Genomic DNA, 22,216 nt, shown 5'->3' with positions numbered 1-22,216 from the left:
TCAGACATAAAATTATATCAATAGGTAATCATGGGTAGAATGGGGGAAAATTCTTGCTGGATAAACTCATTTATTCAGTAAAAAATGTAAATTGGTTGTTGTTTCCTTTGGATGTTAATGCAAATATGCAACACATCAGTTAAAATTATACTACTCACATAATGCTGCATTAATTTAGTAGGTTAGGGACAACGTGGCTAGTCCATGTACTGTATCAGAGTCCCAGTGCAACACTGAAGCATCCAGACTCCTCTGCCTGATCATTCTTTACCAGAATTATCCAGAATTCTGATCCTACCCTCTCCATTTGAACATCTTTTAACAAACCGCTAAACCTTCCAGTTCCCCTTGACTTTTCAGTCAAGTTCAGTCAACCAAGAGCTCTTCAGGCAAGCTCAGCATTTGCAGAATCAGCACCTTTATTTTGGGAGCTTAAGGCCAGAGCAAGACCTAGTTGAGCATTTTCCCTATCTTCCCTCAGAATAGCCATAAGTGTTTGAGAATGCCTAAGTGTTTGAGAATGGTTTTAGAAATGTTAACAGTGTTTTTATTTTTATGGGAAGCTGTATATCCGAAGTTCATGCCAAAAATTTTATTTCAGGATGTTGTGTGGATTGCCTACATATGAACTTCTTTATATGTTACTCTGGCTTTTTATTCTTCATAAATATATTTTTTGTCTTTTCCCACCCCTAAGATGATGTTGGAGCAATTCCAATAAAGCATTTTCCAAAACATGTTGCAGATTTACATGCAAGTAATGGTTTTTCTGAAGAATTTGAGGTATGGCTCTATGACGTCATCTTTCTTAGCACATACAGATAATGTTAATTTTAAGTGCCTGGGGAAAAAAAAAAAAGGGGGGGGGCTTTTTTTCTGACTTGGGGACCAATTTCATAAGCGCATTTAAATATGAGTTTTGTAAGCCCGGGAATGACTGTTCATACCTAGAGGCTAGGGAGATTTACAAAAGCTAGCAGGACTGGTATGCAGACAGGGATGTTCATTGCTGTGATATAATGCTAAATAGTTCTGTGAATAATCTGTGCAAAAATAATGCATTCTATATGGTTTAACAGATATAGATGTAGATTTAAAGCTTTTCCAACACTAATGCCAACTTAATTTTGTAGAAGCTACATACATTTACTTGTTCCATTTACAAAGAAAAAAAATATGGAAGTAATAATGAATACATGTGACAAGACTCCTGATTAACAGGGGAGCTAATATAGAGTCTTCATATGTGGTAGTGAAAGCTTTACAATTACTCTCATACAATATATGATTCGTGTAATGTATTTCAAAACTTTGAAACATATTGTCATCGTATAATGTTACTATCACCATATGTAATTAATTCATGCAAAACTTCATTGTTTTTCACATTCATATGCATTACAAGCAATTAAAGATACATAAGTTCTAATTTAAGTCACTTATCAAAGAAACACTATAAACCATTATAAACTGTAATTAAAGCTGTGCTATTAAAGCTCTTGAAAAGCGTTCTCTAATAAATCAAAGAGTTGTGACGGAAGCATTTTTTTAATCGATCTCTATTAACTTAAAACTGTTTTAATATTCCTGCTGCAAAAATGATATTGAAAGTAAAGAAATTCATAGTTTTGCATCTTTGGGTATTGCTTCTGTTTCCCCATCTGATGTGTTGTTACCCAATAGACCAAAAATTTGATGTGGTTCACCTACCTTTATTCATAAGTTTTTCTTCTCTAATTCATTAGACATCCAGAATATCCATCCAATTTTTGGACTGAATTTGTAAATACTTCTGAATGTCCAGTGCATGTTTATATGTTATATTAAGCATGTGCATACGCACTGACTGAAATGGGCTCCACATAGACCAGCTGTTAATAAAAGCAAATATTGAAAGACTGTGTGTAAATGCAATGGTAACAATACCCTTTAGTGAGAAAACCAATGAAGAAATCACTTTGTTCATGATCTTCTTTTCCTAAATTACTACAGTGATCCAAATACCATATGGGTCATACCAAATACCAAGTTCCTCATTGAGCATACGCCATCTAAATTTTTTCATTTTTGTTTTAATTAGAACAAAAAATTCAGTATCATCATTTCTTGGAGATCCTTTTTAGATTACTAGCTACCCCAGAATTAGTCTCTTGGCCTTTTCTTTACTGACAAAGAATATAGAAAATACAGAAGAATTTAAATCTAAACATCGCGGTCAGCATATATTTGGAGATGAGTGCACAAGGGTGGTTGAGTTTTTTGGGTATGTTACTATAAAACAACTCATATTTAAAATATAATTTTCAGACTGGTAACCACTCTTTATATATTTATATATATTATATATATAATTTATTATAATTATATTATATTATATTATAATTACATTATAATATATTATATTAATAATGTTATAATTATAATTATATTATAATTATCATATATTATATTATATATTTAAATAGCTGAAGATAAAGATGATTAATATTGAAATAAATGCTAGAAAGTGTTGGGTAATATTGTAGTACTTTTAGTCATGACAGTTCATTTCTGATGTTGGCCTTATAAATGCTTGAGTTTCCTGTCAGTTAACATAATCAAAAAATAATAAAAAATAATAATGTATAAACTTTGTGCCTGTCTTCTCAAGCCTGTCTCCTGCAGGCAATCTTCATAAAAAGATTGGATTCATTGAGAAACGGCTGTCAGAGGGTTGTACTGCCATCCCATGAAGTTTTCTGAGTGGCATGCTGCCATGTTCCAGTAGAGGCTTCACAGCTGAATGCAAAGAGAGCGAAAGGGTTTAGCAGAGAAACTAATGCAGTTACAAGGACCATTAAGAAATCCTATTAACAGTTAAATATGTCAGAGATGTTGCTCATGTATGTAGCTTTCACAGGCATAAGGTCTAATGTTAAATCTAAAGACAGGAAAAGAGATGTCAATATTTTAACAGGAAAATTGCTTCTTGTGTCTTGTAAGAGTTACATCAAAATATTCAGCTTTGTTGTTAGCATGGAGATATATATTGCATGACCATAATTGTCTTCCATATAGTAACTGTAATTTATATAAACTCTTTTACCATTTGTTCTGTGCTGTGGAATTTGATTTTTTTTACTTTTTTTTGCATCCATTCCCTCATTAGACACTGAAAGAGTTTTATCAGGTAAGGAATTATTTCACTGCATTTTTTTCTAGCAATGAAGTAGTTGTAAAATATCATAGATAACTGGGTATAAGGTTGTGGTTCTTTTCTTGCTGACTTACTGTATTTTAAGAAATTTTATATACCTTGATACTTATTAAAGTATGATGCACATTTTTTTCAGGAAATCCAGAGCTGTACTGTAGATCTAGGTATTACATCAGACAGCTCTAATCACCCTGACAACAAGAATAAGAATCGATATATAAACATTGTTGCTTGTAAGTAAATGCATCACTTGATGTTTTGTTTAAGAAACAATTATAGACAAGTATAGACTTACATCAATTACTAGAGGAAGACAAAACAAACAAACAAGCCCTCTATACTGAAAACTCTGGATACTGTTCAGCAAAATGCCTGGAGAGGAATAGTCTGATATTTCACTTCTCTTCAAGTTAGTCCTCTGGCATCCTGCTGCTGTGCTCAGCACTTGTTAGCAAGGCATATTTCTTCTGTTATGACCCAAAGGGATTTGGGAGATTTCACTGTAATATCATTTCAAAGCCAAAGGAGTAATGTTTTGATGTCAAAATTAATACACCTTTGATCTGGAATAATGATGATATATCCTCTCTTGGAGCTTCACAATCCATGGATGTATTTGCCGACATACATAAATATAAATGTACTGGTTTTATGTTGTTTTGTGCCCAGCCACAAAGTAATGTCACAGTTTCATTAGCCAAGACATATCTTCCCCTTGCTTAGCCTCACTATGACAGACTTTTCTTCTCAGAAATGCATCTATTCAGTTTGGTTAATCTCTCTTTGAAACCATTGTCTTTAGGCTCTTGATCATTTTGGTGGTTTAATATATTTTTATTAATTCTCTATAATATTTCATCTTTGTTCTGATAACAAGCTCTAAATTAAATATAAATTAAACATTCAGTGGTGCTAGAGATTTATAGAAAAAGAGACAGAATCAACCCATTTTACAAGAGGCAATGTGGACTCTACATCAGTTGCAAGAAATCCCATTCCACCTGGCTGAAGATACCTCTAGAGGAAAGTCACAGGTTTTCCTCTGCCACTATGTGTGTTGATATCTGATCGTACAAAGAGTGCCAACCCAGCACCAGGGACTTTGTTATCACAGGGCAGTGCTCAAGCAGCTTACTAACAAGTAACTCAGCTCAAGTAACTAGGATTGTCATGTGGAACTGAATCAAGTCCATATGATAGCCAATATGATATGATAGCCAATGAAGGCTAAAGAAAGCTTCAGCTCACCCTGAGATAGCCACTTGCTGTCTGGATTACCAGAGCTGAGGCTCTTCAGATGAAGCTCCAAGCTCCCATTACTCTCTAGGCTCCAGACTCTGCTGTCTTTAATTTGGAATGAATGCGCCTAAACATCAGTTCCTGAATTGTTTGGGACATCTCAGTGCAGCCAGGATGCTGTGCAGACATGCCCCTCAGTATCCCTGTACAGTGGATACGGTAGACATTACTGGATACCTGATTTTTTTTCCCCACTATATTATACTGAAAAGTTATGACAAGGCCACTTTACGCTGTCATCCTTTTCATTCATTTTTAAGAGGACTGTTTTTTACAAGAGCCTCAGGTTTTAATCAGTTGCACAATGTTCAGCTTCCAAGGACTTCAAAAAGACCATAAATTTTTCTAGGGAAAGTTGATCATGCTTCTTTAAATGATATTGTAATTTACTTCTGGAATAGATTTCTGAATATCTGAATCCTTGGATTCATTAATTTATTTTCTGTGAACTAGAATTTTGTATCTGATTCATATCTAAGCACGGGGTGTTTGCACATGTGACCATCCCTGTATTACTTGTATGCATTGAAAAAAATCAGTTTTTCAATTTCTTATAGAAATCTAAAGAATTCTTATAGAAAGATTATGATTCTTGAGGAACCTATGCTTATTTTCTCCCTTGTCTTACTACAGATGATCATACTAGGTTTAAACTAGCACAGCTTTCAGAAAAGGGATGGAAAACTGACTGATTATATTATGCAAACTATGTTGATGTAAGTGCCTTTTTCTACTTTTCTGTCTGCCAGCCCATTCATGCTGTCAGTCTTTTCTGTAAATAGTGATGTGTGGAGGTGAATAGACAATTAAAAATTAAATCATAATATCACTTTAAAAAAAAAAAAAAGCCTTTAATGTTGAAACATAGAAACTTAAAATGCAGGTAAAACTCCAATCGTTTCTCAGATCCATCTTGATACTGTAGCAGCTGCAGCTTAGTGAAGAGCTTTATGAAACTAAAAAAATGTTCTGTCACATCTGAGTCATTTCAGAAGCATTTCACATCTGAATGTTTATTCTTTTATACATTTTTGGTAAGTGGCTAAATCTTCTGTCTGAGATAATCTCATGAGAGGAAGATGCCAGTTGGCTGTGAGCCTTGCCGAGGTACCATTTATTCAGTTTTCGTTACCAAGTAATTTACATGTGAATGATCTTGATTCATTTCTTAAACCACTATCATAACAGATGTCTCATAATCACTATCATGTCAACATTCTGCCAGAACATGGGCATTTGAATATATATCCCATTTGTTGGAATGATAAACATTGACATAACAGTTCCATTCATGTCATCTGGTACCACAGGCTTTCTGTGATTTGGATAGTTATACATTCAAAAGTACTTAAATGTTTTTTGAGATTCTTTAAAAATAGATACGTAAAATGTCATATACCCCTCCCAACCTCCTTTTCTTGTGGTCTCTGATTTGATAAGTGTCATTTGTTATATTTCAATTTAGGGCTACAACAAGCCAAAAGCCTACATTGCAGCTCAAGGGCCACTAAAAATCAACAGCAGAAGATTTCTGGAGAATGATATGGGAACATAACGTAGAAGTTATTGTGATGATAACTAATCTCGTTGAGAAAGGAAGGGTATGAGTACCTTTGTTTCCTATTTCTCTCTCTGATGTTGATAGATCTACCTGTAACAGGCTCCTTTCTCTCTTTCAAAAATGTTTTAGATTTTTTTCTGAGCAAAAAGCAATAGTTTGTAGTTGATGTTTATATTAAGTTTGGCTATAGAAGGTATAAAGATAAGGATTTGTATTACGAAACTAAAGAAAACATTTAAATTCAATTGCCAACAACTGATGTCATGAAAAATAGAAAAATTCTATAACTACAAAAAAATTGTCTTCTACTGAAAAAGACTTCTTGTCTGTATTCAGGAGTGGACTGAATGTTGGCCTTGGAACATACTCTGTTAACTGTCATTCTCTTTCCCAGGGGTGTCCCTGGAAATGAAAAAGCTATAGTTCAGGTGAATTTTTCTGAACACTGAGTGGCTACTTCCTGTCACTGTCCCATGGGATCCACAGTTTCTGTCTTATCACAGGCCCAGATATTCATTTGTCCAGTGAGACAACATAAGGTCAACTCCTACCAGAGGATGTCTGTTCCCCTGGTTATATGATGAGACCATGCAGGTACACCTGGGTGAAATGAGGAGACATTGCATCACCCCTGCCACATACTGGCAGCAATGCCTAAAATGCATGCAAGCTTTGGCATATGAACAAGCGTTATTAAATAATACAAACAGCAGATGTAGACGAGGGCCACACTGGGTGTTTCACCACTTTGTAAACAGCATGGTACAACATGTATATTCTATACTCCTGGAAAATGTTGTATGAACTGCCCTACAAAAGGGCAGGACATCACAGCTCTGTATCATTCTGGCTGCAGACAAACTCACTGTTATCTTCACTGATCAGGTGAATATACTCTATCTGTCAGGTGAATATACTATATCCATGCTATGAACCAGCCAAAAGCCACTATGACTCTACTGACTTGAATGTATTCCTGTAACTTGTGTAGATTATCTGCTACTGTCTTTCGATTTTAGAATGCCTACAGAATGGCAGGTTCCACATTATTAGAGAACTTTAAGCTCTCATAGTATGATTTAAGCCTCTCTGGTTTTATTTTGGAGTATTCCAAATAAAGTACATCTTTGCACAGTCATCTCTCTATAGAACAAACAAAATATACATTATTTATTTTCTTGTGAGCATCAATGGTCTATTATAAACAAGCCATATCAAGAGTCCTCTGCATGTTTTGTGCTTGACTGTGCTCATAAAATCAAATGATACACCTTGATAATTTGACATTTTTCCTTTCTTTATTTCTCTCTTTCTGCTTTGCTTTCTAACAGAGAAAATGTGACCAGTACTGGCCTGCCGAAGGTAGTGAAGAATATGGGAACTTCTTGGTTACTCAGAAGAGTGTTCATGTACTTGCCTACTACACTGTGAGGAATTTTACTGTTAGAAACACCAAGATCAAAAAGGTTTGTGATATCCTGAAAACAGATTGGGCAAAAAGAAGTGGTAACATTTTCTTGGAGTATTTTTAAGGTAGTTGTTGACAGTTTTCTACTGTATAGGTAATGCTGAATGGCATAGGCTTCAACCAGACAAGATGCTCATCAAAATGCTTCAGAGTTGATGAGATCTGAGAGCTGAGGAGCTGAGGAGGTGCAAAGCTGAGCCGGAGGCCAGTAACAAGTAGAGTACCCCAGGGATTAATACTGGGTGCAGTCCTGTTTAACATTTTCATTAACTGTCTGAAGATGGGATAGAGTGCACCTTCAGTAAAGTCACAGATTACATAAAACTGGGGGGGAGTGCCTGACTCAACAGATGGCTGTGCAGCCATCCAGAGTGTCTCAACAGACTGGAGAGGTGGAGCAAGCAAAAATCTCGTACGAAGTCCTGCACCTGGGGAAGGAAACTCCAGGCTCCAGTACATGCTGGGGGCCAACCAGCTGGAAAGCAGCTCGAAAGTAAAGGACCTGGGAGTTCTGATAAATAAGAAGTTGAACATGAGTGAGCAATGCGCCCTTGCTGCTAAGAAGGCAGTGATATCCAGGGCTGTGTTACGCAAAGTGCTGTCAGCAAGTCCAGGGAAGTGATCCTTCTCCTCTATTCAGCATTGGTGAAGCATTGCACCTGGAGTACCATATCCAGCTCTGAGCCACTCAGTAGAAGAGAGACATGGACATACTGGAAAGAGTCCTATAGAGGGCCACCAAGAAGATCAAGGGACTGGAGCACCCTTCCTATAAGGAGAGGCTGAGGCTGTTCAGTCTGGAGAAAAGAAGGTTTAGGGTGGAATCTCATCAATGTGTATAGATACCTGAAGGAGGGTGCAAAGAAGACAGAGCCAGGCTTTTTTCAGTGGTGCCCAAGGACAGTGCAAGAGGCAATGGACATGTAAATATCAGGGTTCCATGTGAATATCAGGAAACACTCATTTGCTATGCTGGTGCCCTGCTCAATACGCACTTGAGCAGGGATGTTTGACCTGATGGCCTCCAGAGGTCTCTTCCAACCATAACCATTCTATGATTCTGTGAGATACTGGCCTACAGTATCTCACCACTGGTGTGGTGTAGAACCTTCGGGGAAGAGGATGTGATTACAGGGAGGGCTGATGTGGACCTTCCCTGACTGGTGAGAAGGAGGACAGATTTTCAGAACAAGACCAGCTAGTAGAATATGTGGGAAGAATTGAATCCTCCACCTCAGCTACCAATTTTCCTTTTTAAGGAAGGAATTTTTACTCCTCTACAAAACAGGTGAATCCAAACCTTTTCTTAAGGAAGTCGTACCAGCATGTTCTGGCAATGGCATTCTGAAAGCATAATTTGGTGGAAAAGTGAGTGGTTACAAAAGAGGCTGGCTACTTTGAGGGGGATTCTTAAAGACTGTTTATTTACAGCCACCTAAATCTTAGATATCTAGTCTCTCAGCTTCCCTGTACTATTAATGAATAAAGTACAGCACCTACTATCAAGTTTATCTCATCTATTTAAGAACTTCTCTTTGAATAAGGTGACAGCTCTCTGAAAGTATGTCTGTCTCTCAGTTGCCACTGAGGTAAGGGGCTTAGAAAAGAAGCCTAGAAGAGGCTACATCTCTTGTACATTACTAAAGCTGGGTGACAAGAAAAGAAGCCTAGAAGAGGCTACTTCTCTTGTACATTACTAAAGCTGGGTGACATGAATCCTACCGTTTCTGTCGAGCCAGCAGAGGAGCAAAGTGGCAGAGATATCTGTTGAATTTTGAGAACAGCTGTAAATTATTATACCTCCAATGCTCTCAGCCTTTCACTTTGTCTTTCTAAGGGACAGTGAATGCCAGGTCATTTTTCCATTCAGTGGACAGGTTGATGGGACAGAAACACTGGTCCTTCCTGTTCTATTTGAATGCTGGAATATGCAGGGCTAGATAGTACTCTGGTACACTCGTTAATTATATAGGGAGAGTATTAATTCTTGAAGTATCAGGTACATAAGTAAAACTGTGAAGAGTTGCCTTTTAAATGTGGGCTGCTTCTATATGGAATTATTTTTCTGTTGCAGGGTTCCCAGAAAGGGAGGTCTAGTGGACGTGCAGTAACTCAGTACCATTATACCCAGTGGCCTGATATGGGTGTTCCCGAGTACACACTGCCCGTGCTCACCTTCGTGCGGAAGGCATCGCATGCCAAGCGCCATGCTGTTGGGCCTGTTGTGGTTCATTGCAGGTGTGCTTTTTACCACCATAAGGTTCACTCCACTTTTGTTTTGCAGAAAAAAAAAAAAGAAAAAAAAATCAGTGGTGGGTTAAGCAAAACTTCACTCTCCTGTTTAACAATTCCTGTTGGAAGAAGAATAATTTCTTAGCTGGTATTTCTGTCCTTGGTAAGGCCAACTAATCAACTCTCTATGCAATTTCTATAAGCCTCCATAATGGCTATAAACAAGATGCTGCTGCTCTGCACTATGTTCTCTTTTTTTTTTTTTTTTTTTTGCAAAAATGCTTTCCATTTTACTTTTTTGCACACTTCTCTACTGCTGTTTTGATTGCTATGAGCTTATCAGATATGTGTATAGATGTAATTTTTTCCTTTCTGCAAATATATCAATAGGATGGTTTTGGCTGGTGCTTTCTTTGGTTCAGGGATACTCTGTAACCCTAAGAGAAGCTCTGTGCACAAAAGAAGACTCACTCTGTTCCTGGCTGAACTACACCTCTGCTGTTTTTAACATTACTCTGCGCTCTAGCAGCCCTTTGCAATGGAGTAGCACTGGGGAGCGGTGTGAGGTCTGCATGTGTGCAGGCAGGTGTAATGTCAGTCCTCACTGAAACTGGGCAGCCCAGGGAAAATTGGTTAAAAAGGGCTTTGTAGGGCCTGGAATGACTTCACAATGCCCGTGGAGGACCAGGTTATTGTAAAATATATAAGCAGGTTCTGGTTTTCCACTGTAGTACCTCACCTTTGATGGAACATTTGGAAAGAGAACCTCCTCATGAATTCTGTCCTTCTGGAGCTGACTCTGAGGAAGCCAACAGGTAAAGTCGCCTCACAAATACTGCAAATGAAGATTTTTTTATTATTATTATTTCTGGGATGATCTAATATGACTGAAATCTGTTTTTAGCTTGGAAAATGAAAATTCTACATTTTGGTTGTTCTGCTGCTATCTGCATCTGTCTCTTCTTGAGGAGTTCAAATAAGAGTTTTCCCAAAACACCAAGTCTGAGATCTATGCCACTGGGCTGAGAGATCAGCAGTACATTATAAACCAATTAAATTGAGTTTTTAAAAAGTAAACAGTGGTAAGTTGTGTGGCTTCAGTCAGACCTCTCCATTGGGTCACAAAAATATTTCACCTCTGTCTGCAGCAGTTTTAGTTCACCTATCACCATGCACTCTAAACTCAAGGGAAATTTAGAAAATTAACTTTTGCTTATCTTTACAGGCTCTGTGGAGTACATATCTGAGGAACTTCATGAAACCTTATTTAGCTATTTTGTGTTTTGGTACTTTACATGTTTGTCTTTCAAAACAAGTACTGATGCTGTCTGGTAATCTGTACTTTTTTTTCTGTGTCTCCTGGTATGTTGATAACCTGGACCTTTCATTTTTATACCATGTTTATTTAGAACAACAATTACAGCAACCAAAGCTCATGCTACCCATGCTTTGTGTCACTTCTGAGGAAGAAATAGGGTGCATGAATTAGCATGTGTGGGCTGGGTCTTGATCTGTCTGCAATGGTCCGTGCAGACTCAGCGCAGTGTTGCTGCCCCGATACATGTACCAATACACATAACAGCTTCAGATAACCAAGAGGGGACCTCTCAACTTTGTACTCCTGATCCAGATGTTTTATGGAAGAAAAAAAAATTTTTTTTTCATTTTACAGTACAGCCATTGTTATGGCAAATGAATCAGAGTTCATAACAGGAGTTGCTTAACCCTTTCTTCTGCATCTCCCCTCTTTCAGAAGGGTCTCAATCATTGCTTGCACTCTTAGCCATGTCTGAAGAGTACTAAGCTTTTCCTTTTACAGACGTACCTTCAGCAGCTCTGCCACTTCCTGGGGTTTTCCTCAGTCTGGTGTCTTTGAAAGCTCTGCAGGCAGTATCTGTAATGGGTGCTATAATGCAACTTTTCCTTTGAAGTGCTGTGTATTTCAACATAGAGGAATTTGGGCACATTGACTGTGCCCCAGTACTGACATACACCGTACATTCTAGGTATACTTGACAAAGTATCCTAAGGAGTATCAAAAACATGACAATGCAGATCTGCACTTAGTTCTATTTCAATTGATATTTTAAAAATCGTTTAAGAAAACGATCATTAGAGCTATTCTTGCACACACACACAAAAAAAAAAAAAAAAAAAAAAAAAAAAGGAAAGATTTTTCTTTATTAGGAGTCTTGAAGTTTCAGCAAAGTGATGTGATCATACAATAACAAAATTTGTAAAGCAAAGCCTTCCCTATGCACCAATTTGTTGAAATATACATATACAGAAAAACAATCTTTTCATGACTATTTTACTTCAGGCTCAAGGATATTTTTTTGTTTTATAGTGCTGGAGTTGGAAGGACAGGCACATACATAGTGTTAGACAGCATGCTGCAGCAAATTCAGCACGAGGGGACAGTCAACATATTTGGATTCTTAAAACACATACGTACCCAAAGGAACTATTTGGTGCAGACTGAGGTAAGACAAATATATACCTAAAGAGAGACTTACTTTTCACATTTTTGTTTGCAGGAGGAGAGGTGATACAGTCTTCATGTTGGCAACATCAGAAAAAACAGGCAGCCAGTCGCCAGACTAGACTTTACCTTTTTGTTCCCTTATATTTCTAGTGGCATCCTGTAGGCTCCTGTAGAGTAATGCACTAAAAAAAATGACCTACCTGTAAGCTCTTGTCTGTTTATTATGGAGGTCTCAGAAGAGAGAAAACCTTTATCATGCTTCCCACGGTAGCACTTCCTTGGCAGGGCATGCATTTTTGTCATGGATTTTTTTAAGGAAACACCATTTTCAGGTGTTCAGATCTTCACTGAATGTGATCAAACAATTGATATCAGGCAATAATAAGTTGGAAAGAAGCTGTTTCAACAGAAGATTATCTATAGCTGATTTAAACTGAAGGTTATATACAGAATAGCGAAAGACCAGAAGAAAACAATAAGGGCAACAGCAGGGCATTTGAAAGTCTATTTCAGGTTCCAAGAACAGGTGTTTAGCTTCCCCGGTGCCTTTCAATAGAAGAAAAGGTAATCAACAGCAGCATGGGCACTTGTTCCAAAGGAAGTGAGAGAGAAAATAGAAGATAGCAGTAGGAACTGAGAGTGATCACTTTATTGCAAGAAAGAAATGCAGGGAGAGCCGCATAACAAGCTGACTTGAAAATTTGACTTCAGCCTATGCTTGCATTTTTAACGGTATTGAGTTAAACATGAATGTATATATGAATGTAACATACCACAGGTGGTGGGGATTTGATATTATATCATATATACATTGCATGTGTAGTTCAATTGCACTGGTAAATGCGTACTGTCACTGGAGAGGAACGGCACTCACTGTAGAGGACCCCTTTTGAGAAAACTCCTCTGCAGTAGCAAGCTGTGAAGAAATGCTGCCCATGTCAGAAGTGACAGCTTAGCCAGAGATGTCCAGGGGAAACTGAATATAATTACAGCTTAGATGCTTGGTTTTATTTTCCTAGGAGCAATACATCTTCATTCATGATGCATTGGTTGAAGCGATACTTAGTAAAGAGACAGAAGTCCTTGAGACTCACATTCATGCCTACGTTAATGCTCTCTTGATACCCGGACCAACAGGAAAGACCAGACTGGAGAAACAATTCAAGGTGAGCTCCCAGAGATAGCAGCATGAAAAGTTTTACGGTTGTAAGCTCGAATGACCTGAACATAGGTATCCCAACACAACTTTCTTTACCTTGCCCTATCTGTAATTTAATAGAGCATGTTGACAAATGTATGCAGCTAATTGGGACCCAACAACTATTTATGTATTCTCAAATAAGATTTTTTTTTTTTTTCCAAAAAGCAAGAGCATAAGAAACAGGCAAGTAAGCAAATTTTGGAAAATCTAACTATATGCCTTTGCATGAAGATCTCCAAAGATAAACACAAACTATCTAGAAAGACTTTCCGATGAAAATTATGAACTATATTGGTCAAATAACATATTCCCCTCAGTTTAAGGCCATGGCTATAAAACAGATATGAATTCAGCAGGCTATAAATGAACACTTTGATGTTTTTTCTGTTTGAATTGTATTAGTTGAAACAAGCAAGACAATGAGGCCCCCATATCAGTCCTATATGCCTCTCACAGGTTTCGAGAGAACATCAGGAAGCTCCTGACTGGGGCTGCCTCACGTCAGGAGTTACACCATCTGTGTAACAGTGCAGATTTTTCTGTACAGACTTTTACTGTTTGCCAAACTATTTAAAGTTGTGTGAACAACTGTGCAGGCAGATTGGAAGTGACACTGGGGTGACAACAAGCAGTGGGGTGCTGGATGCAGGAAAAACTTAGAGGGGAATTTCCTTCAAAGATATGTTTAGGGCTCAAGAAACATTTGAACCATTGAAAATAGTGAAGAGATAAGTCTCTGATAACTTGCCAACTAGTTTAGCCAGATAACTAGATGTCTTAAGAGATACAGCTAACCTGCCATATGTGCACCTCTCTGTTTAATGCAGCTAATGAAATAACGACTCTTGCACAGGGACCTGATTTTTTTTAACTTCATTTTTCAGTTGTTGAGCCAGTCTAACACACAGCAGTGTGATTATTCAACTGCACTCAAGCAGTGTAACAGAGAAAAGAACCGAACTTCATCCATCATTCCTGGTAAGCTTGTTCAGATTGGCTTCTCTGGGTGGCAAAATGTACTACACGTAGAAAACAAAATAGACATCTGGATAACGCTTTATCCTGACTGGTGGGTTTTAGTGTTGTTATCATACTGTTAAATATATGGGATAATTACAGTAATATATGAATCATTCAAGATGTCCAGGGCTTTTTTTTTTTCTTACAGTGGAAAGATCTAGAGTGGGTATCTCATCACTGTCTGGTGAAGGGACAGACTACATAAATGCTTCCTATATTATGGTAAGTCAGCTAACTGCACTGCTTAAAATTAGTGTCCCATTGTATAGCTGTTTGTGAAGCTGCCAGGTGTCCACATTTTAGTGGTGCAATCCTGATTTTGAAAGCTCCTTTCTTCCATTATTAAGTCTTTCAGTGAAAAAGTTACCTCCACCAGGGTGTACTATTACCATTATTACTATTTTAAATTCAGTTAAATGCATTGCATTTTGACTATCAGTAGGACCAGAAATCCCATCATAGTTTTAAAAATAGTAAATCTGAATATGGAAGATTCTTTTGAGGTTTTCTAAAGTATTAACGAATAAGTTGGCTTTTAATGGCTGTACTGTGTTTTGCTTTCCTGCCTGCTCATCTTACTGGCATGTTATGCCAGCTTTTGCAGTTGGCATAGCCCAAAGCAGCATAACTCAACAGCTTTTCATTAGCTTTCTGGTTCCCTGAATTTCCTTCAACCCTTTTCCCCTTCATTAACTGAGAGTGAGGAATAAATGCTTCCTGGGCATTCAGTAAAGAGAAGGGCAAGCTCCCTACGGTGTTTATGCATTAGTTCAACATAGCTGGCTTTTGTGGTAAGCAGATAGTCTGAGACATCTATGCAGTTTAATACACTATTTGGGATTTTTGCAGATCTTCCAAACATTCTGTCATTTGTTTCAGGTGTCCAACAACTTTAGAAGTCAGGCTAATGTAGAACAATCAGCATGTGTGTCTGAGCTAATGCATTTCATTCTGAGATGGCTGTTCAAGTATCTCCTGATTTCTTTGTATTTTCTTATTCAAATTTTTCAAAGTTTTACAAATTGTTTCAGAGTAATTGATTTTATGCTTTTCACCTGGAAAGTACAGTGGTTAAAGTTTTTTATTCTTCTAATATTTGCAGGAAGCCAAAAAGGCACAAACTCTGGAATTAACTTTTCAGGTTTCTGTTTCTGTCCAGAAGAAGACTCCTGTAAATGTTAAGAGATGGGTATCATTCCTACTGTGATGGTTTTATTTTGCAGGGTTATTATCAAAAGTAATGAATTCATTATTACCCAGCATCCCTTACTACACACTATCAAGGATTTCTGGAGAATGATATGGGATCATAATGCCCAGCTAATAGTCATGCTTCCTGATAGCCAGAATATGGTAAGATTAATGGCTGATTGTTGTGGTTTTATGTATGAATTGTAGTAGTATTACCATATTATAATATGCAGGATTTTCCCAAAAATCAATTAAAAGGTAATAATACTATACTGAGTGTAAAACTCCCCCCAAATCATCTAGCTTAACCTGCAGATCCCTACCCTGGCAAATTACAGTTGAGATGATAAGGTATTTTATCATTCCTGCATAATTTATAAAAAAAGAGACAAACAGCAGAAGCCACCTTTTGCAAGTTTAGCTTTGCTCCAGGACTTTTAATTGAGGTGTAATATGGCTCCCTAAGCCATTATTAAGTATGGGAGAAATAGGGAGATCGTTTCTCTAGTTCATCTATTTGACTCTATAAGCAGTGAAAGAAGCTCAGGTGTTCATCTTTTATGTGTAATTTAATAACAAATGAATATGGATTTCTGTTACTAGAAATGTATTTTAGGAATATCTGAGAGCTTTTAGCTTAGTACTTTGAGCATGAAAGGGCATCGTGTTTGGTAATGAGTTTGGATGAAAGCCATGCATATGCTTTGGAGAGTCTTGCATGAGTGGAAAACCATGTCACACAAAGGCAATATATGTTTTTGGTGTTTTTTTCCTCATCAAATATTTTATGAATGTTACACGTCCTACAAAACAGGTGAATTTCTAAGTTTGCCTTTGTAATAAGGGAGGATGTTTTGCACCAAGAGGTGCTGGTTCATTATAAGCCCTGTAAGAAAGGCTCTCAGACTCTGTAAAGTATTAAGTATAAGTAAAGTATAAAGTCAGACTCTGTTAAATGGTCTTTATTAGAAGTAAAGCTTTACAGGAGAGGATAGCACATATCCAGTCTGTCTGTGTGGCACAGAGCAGCACAGCACATGTTGGCTGTTCTGTGGCTGGCTAACTCCAAGGCATACCATGTTCTGGTCAGGGTCACTACAAAGGTGTCTGAAAACCATCACAGTTGTCATCCCATTCAGATTTTGAGTAACCAATCTAAATCTAGGCATCTGCATTGATTGCGTACATGGTACATTTTTATGTTCAATTAATTTTTATTTAAGAGCTGAACAGTACTTATTTTATGGCTTTTGTTTTTTCCTGGAGGCTGAAGATGAATTTGTCTATTGGCCAAACAAAGATGAGCCTATAAACTGTGAGAGTTTCAAAGTCACTATGATTGCTGAAGAACACAAGTGTCTGTCTAATGAGGAAAAGCTTATAATCCAAGATTTTATTTTAGAAGCTACACAGGTAACGCTGTCATAAACTCTCAGGATTTGGTTTGTTAAAGGTAATGCCTATGCTTTTGCCACATTTTCTATGGTAAATGAGTGGTAAAATCCCACACCCTTGAAACACCCAAATAGAGAGTAATCTCTGTAGGCAATGTGGGGACACGGGGAATAAGACAGTCCAACTTCCACAGGGGTATGGTTTTGTATCTGGAGACTGGAGCCAGACTGTAGCAGAGGCAAGGATAAGAATTCAGTCAATCTTTCACACCAAATAGATTTATGCTTTTTTCACTCTTTTAGGATGACTATGTACTTGAAGTGAGGCATTTTCAGTGTCCAAAATGGCCAAATCCTGACAGTCCTATTAGCAAAACCTTTGAACTGATCAGCATCATCAAAGAGGAAGCTTCCAACCGCGATGGACCCATGATTGTACATGATGAGTAAGCATTGCAGCCTACAGTTGTTTTTCATGCTTTTGTGTAGAGCCATTTATTATCTCATTTACAGTGAAAGCCACTGAAACAAGCCACAAAGTCTGCACCTAACAACAGTGCTGCTGCTTCTGTTTCAGTTGCATCAACAAGAGAAACATTTTGTATTTATCCCGCTCTGAATGTTCTCAATTCAGCTCTATCATTTTTATAGTCCAGATAATTGCCGAGTTGGGCACTGGAGAAGAAATCTATCAGGGCTTCATTGCGTGTTACTGAGGGAAGTAAGACTATTGAGATGAGGCATCCTACCCTCTGCCAGCTGTTTAGCAGTGGTCATAAATACTGAAATGTAAAAGGGCCCTGAGGCCTCTGGGATTTGGTTAGTAGAGGACTATGTCTGAGACATATGTCATATGTCTGAGACATATGGAAACTATGTCTGAGACAGGCTGTTAAAGACTTTCCAGAAGTTGTAGCCAAAAGCTGTGAAGATTGTGTTAAGGCGCTGCTGTGCAGTCCTGTTTTAGGAAGATGTAGACATCACATCACAGAAATTCATTTTATCGATTTATCCTGGCTTCTGTATTTTCTCCATGTTGAAACTTGACCCAGTTTCTAGAGACTTTTCTTTGTGTTGTGTTTTTGCTTCATTCTTTTGTTTTGTTGTTACTGTTGTTTTGTTTGTTTTCACTTTACAAAGGCATGGAGGGGTGACAGCAGGCACTTTCTGTGCACTAACAACACTCATGCACCAGCTGGAAAATGAGAACTCAGTGGATGTTTACCAGGTAGCAAAGATGATAAATTTGATGAGGCCTGGAGTCTTTACAGACATTGTAAGTAAAAACCAAAATGTGTGCATTTTTTTTTCTAATATGTGTGGTATTATTAGCATGCTTACATGTTAGGGCAACATTATTGCACCATCAGTGTGTTAGTTTCTGCATGAGTTAATCAAAACTATCCTCTAGGGATGCTGTAGTGGACCTGGTGTTTATTCCAAAATCTGGAATTTCCCATGAAACTGTTATGCAATTATCAAGTGAGCTTATTCTAAATGTGCAGAGCTGCCACAGTCCTAATAAAATCTGCACTGTTTCATGTAAATAATGGCTTTAATCCATCAAGGAATACATTTCTACTCTAAATAGACCCTGAAGTAGTTACCCTGTTTTCCCATTCCAGGATGGGCTCTCATCTTTCGTGATCTGTTGAAGGGTCACTTGACACAATTGTCACTGTGCTTACAGGAAGAAAAGACTTGAAAACTGTAACAAACTACAATTACCTACTAAGTCAGCATCAGACAGATGAAAAATCATTACAGAAATAAAAAGCTATGAACCCTGCCCTTGTTCATACAGCTACAAATCCAAACACTGTAGTTACACTGGACATAGTAAGGAGAACACTTCAGAGTGCAGTGTTAGGGTTAGGGCTACAACATTCCTGGCAGCATAAACAGGACATGACGCAGGACTGACAGATGGTTGTAAGGTGCAGCTGTCCCTTCCCTTGTCCAGATAGCACAGACTGAGGTGCCTGGCAGATGGCACAGTGAACATGGGGACCCGTCTCACCTAGCGGCACCATCAAGTCCTTCACTATCCTGCCCTATAAGCCTCCCGCGAAGACCTAGGCCCTTAATCTCAGAATTCAAATTTCCCATGCTCCTGCCACCATTTCCTACTCGCTGCTCTGTCCACCCTAATACTCCCAACCTATTTAGTCTATCCTACTGTTCACCTTCCACCACAGGAGCTCTTTATCCTCATATATCCATCCTAGTACCCAACACAACTGTACCCTTTCACAGCATCCACTGTTACCTGGTGCCTGCTGTCCCAAGATGCTGCCCTACACAGAGCACCCAGCTGTTTTTCTGTAGTCCGTGTGATTTCTGGCACTCCCCATTTCACACTGCACCTGCCTGGGATCCCTTTCCCTCTAGGCAGTGGTCTCCTCAGCAAATCTTCTCAAAAAATTGCACTCTCTCCTCCTACACTTCACAAGGTCTTCAAAAACAGAAGCAAGAACCAAAAGTACCACCAGAAGGAAAATAAATTAAAAAAATAAATAAATAAATAAATAAATAAAGAGAGAGAGAGAAAGAAAAAGAATAAACCATGTTTAAGGAAAAAAAAAAAAAAAGCTAACAGCTAAATTGAAGCCCTAATCCTGACTCCATTCAGTCAGTGGGAACTTGTGCTCTTTAATGTCGTTGTCTGCATTGTGTGCAGGGGGAGTCATTTGTCTGAAAATTAATAAAGCTGCTAAGTAACACAACAAATTGTGGAGCACAATACATTAACAGACTGACACATAAAGTGTTAATTACTTCTGAGTGACAGCATTACTGGGTATTCTAGTGCTATTATTTATGACAAAGTACTGAACTTTTTCCTCTTTTCCCTCCTTCAGGAACAGTACCAGTTTCTGTACAAAGCTATTCTAAGCCTTGTCAGCACAAGGCAAGAAGAAAACCCTTCAGCATCTATGGACAGTAATGGCTCAGCTTTACCTGACGGAAACGCAGCTGAAAGTTTAGAATCCTTAGTTTAAATAACAAAGCAAATTAAACACACACACACACTTGAACCACATCGGTCACACCTGGAGTTTACCATTACTGTTTTCAGTTTTATACTTTGTGGGGGGGAAATCTGTCCAGCTACTGTATGTATAATCAGTTCCCAACCTTCGTTCCAACAGAGTCATTCCTGTGACACAACTTTACTGTGGAACTTTTATCATTAACAATGTGTGCCTTTTCTTGAAAGATTTCTTGTAATACATTGTTATGTCCGGACTAACTTGATTGACTTTTACAGTGTTTCTAAGAATTGAATTGTGGTATGTTTTTTCAGTATTAGTTTTGATTTATCTGGCTTTACTTTTAACTTAAAAATATCATATTTATAGATGTTAGGGGATTCTCAATTACAAACAAACATGTTATGGTTTTAGGATTTGATTTATTTGCTGTATTTATAACAATTTACATTTGCTAGAAATATAACTTTTAATATAGTAGAATGTAAATAAAATACTGTTCTCCATAACATTCAACATTTTAAGATTTCAATTAGACATTTAGAATAGTAATCTGATACTTACTGTAAATACTGCTACTTCTATAGTGACTCCATGGACCAAATTTATATTTATAATTGTAGATTTTTATATTTTACTACAGAGTCAGTTTTCTAGTTCTGTGTAATTGCCTTGTTAAAATGACGTAGTCCAGTATGTTCTTATTTTAACAAAGTCTTCTGATATATAATTGTGCATCTTAAGGAATTAACCTCATATAGCTGCATGTGATTTTAACTTTTTGTGGGGAATAGAAATCATTTGTTTTGAAAGGAAAAGTTTTTATGAGAATAACACCTGTACTTGGCATTGTTAAATTGTTTTTACCTATGGCATTGCAAAAATAAATATAAATATTCCAGTCTGTGCCTATCAGTCTTCCACACACAGTAAACAGTCTGCATTGTAACATGGGACAGATTTTGCTTACAAGAATGACTCGAGACTGACCTGGAAACAGCTGCTGCAGAATCCGCAAGCTCAGAAGCCAGTTTTGGAACACTTTTATGGTTTCCAAGTCAACTCTTTTAGCCTCTCCTTGCAGGTCTCTTAGCCTGGTCACCCACAGGTTAATTAATGGCTTGTCCCAGGTTTCCTAATCACCTTCATTGCCCCTTCACAAGATTTCTCCTTCCTGTCTTTGGCTCAGATCCTTCATTCAGGTGCTGAGCAATTTGCTGCCTCCTTTTGCAAAGCAAAAGCCAAACTCCAGCAAGCAATTAAATGAGTTACCTCTGCAAGAACAAAAGCAAAATGTTTCAGTTTGGCCACTCATCTGTTTTCTGCAGTCTTCTGAACTGGCAGGAGAAGATGCTGATTGTACAAAAGGTTGTGGCATTTATGAGGGTAGAAGAGCCCAAAGAAAAATAGATCTTTTTTAAAAAAAACTAAATTATATGAGATAACTCCCCATTAACCACCTGTGAAATCCAGCCTGAATTAATGGCAAGACTCATAACATTTGTCTCTCACTGGCAGTGTTCAGCTGTTCCCCTTGTAATGCCCAGTAGTTGCTCAGGATCTGTGCAGGTAGCTCAACTTCAGGTCTTGTGCCTGCAGATATCCATACCCACCTCTGTCGTTCAAAACCATAACAAATTGATTGATTCTTTCAGAAATGAGTGTATGTGTTTTGCTGAGCCAAGATATTTGCCTTCAAGTTTTACGGTTTTTTTTTGTTTGTTTGTTTGTTTTTCCTGTGGCCCTGGTCATGCTTCCATCATTGCTAATGTTGAAATCCAGGAAGAATGGGAGGGAGGTTTGGTTTTTATGTGCAAGATAATTTACAATGTATCCCTAGACAAGTTAAACACTTTGAAAAATAGGATCTTAGGTTTTTGTTATTATTATTATTATATTTGTGTTGTTTTGCGGGTGATAAGAGTTACAAACATACAGAATCTGCTCCTTGTCCCAAAATATAAACATCTCTATCGCATTCTTCACAGCATTCAGGCACAAAGTATACATGTATATATATATGTGTGTGTGTGTGTATGTGTGTAGTAGACATAAAGGTGTGTAACATTTTCACCTAAAGAAAGGCAATATACTCTTTTTCCAGGTGGCCTGAGGGTTGCTTACTACTTCCTCTAAAGTACTTAGGTTGACTGAAACCCTGAACATACACATCTAG

The 22,216-nt window shown here is 37.7% G+C and overlaps 1 protein-coding gene across 1 annotated transcript in view; it reads left to right on the top strand.

Annotated features, from left to right (window-relative positions):
- The window catches only part of PTPRZ1 (protein tyrosine phosphatase receptor type Z1), a 138,765-nt gene extending 117,824 nt beyond the window's left edge, over nt 1-20,941 (top strand). The window contains 19 exon segments of the mRNA XM_032197072.1: nt 698-783; nt 3,149-3,169; nt 3,333-3,429; nt 5,129-5,211; nt 5,961-6,005; nt 6,007-6,096; nt 7,388-7,522; nt 9,599-9,762; nt 10,488-10,571; nt 12,104-12,239; nt 13,261-13,407; nt 14,327-14,420; nt 14,611-14,684; nt 15,686-15,697; nt 15,699-15,815; nt 16,920-17,066; nt 17,351-17,493; nt 18,188-18,323; nt 19,909-20,941. Coding sequence (XP_032052963.1) covers nt 698-783; nt 3,149-3,169; nt 3,333-3,429; nt 5,129-5,211; nt 5,961-6,005; nt 6,007-6,096; nt 7,388-7,522; nt 9,599-9,762; nt 10,488-10,571; nt 12,104-12,239; nt 13,261-13,407; nt 14,327-14,420; nt 14,611-14,684; nt 15,686-15,697; nt 15,699-15,815; nt 16,920-17,066; nt 17,351-17,493; nt 18,188-18,323; nt 19,909-20,049 — 1,952 coding nt within the window. The 3' untranslated portion in view covers nt 20,050-20,941.
- Nucleotides 20,942-22,216: the final 1,275 nt, after the last annotated feature.

The sequence above is a fragment of the Aythya fuligula genome, chromosome 1 (genome assembly GCF_009819795.1).
Source record: "Aythya fuligula isolate bAytFul2 chromosome 1, bAytFul2.pri, whole genome shotgun sequence".
Classification (NCBI taxonomy): Eukaryota; Metazoa; Chordata; class Aves; order Anseriformes; family Anatidae; genus Aythya; species Aythya fuligula.
This window is presented reverse-complemented; position numbering and strand designations above follow the sequence as displayed.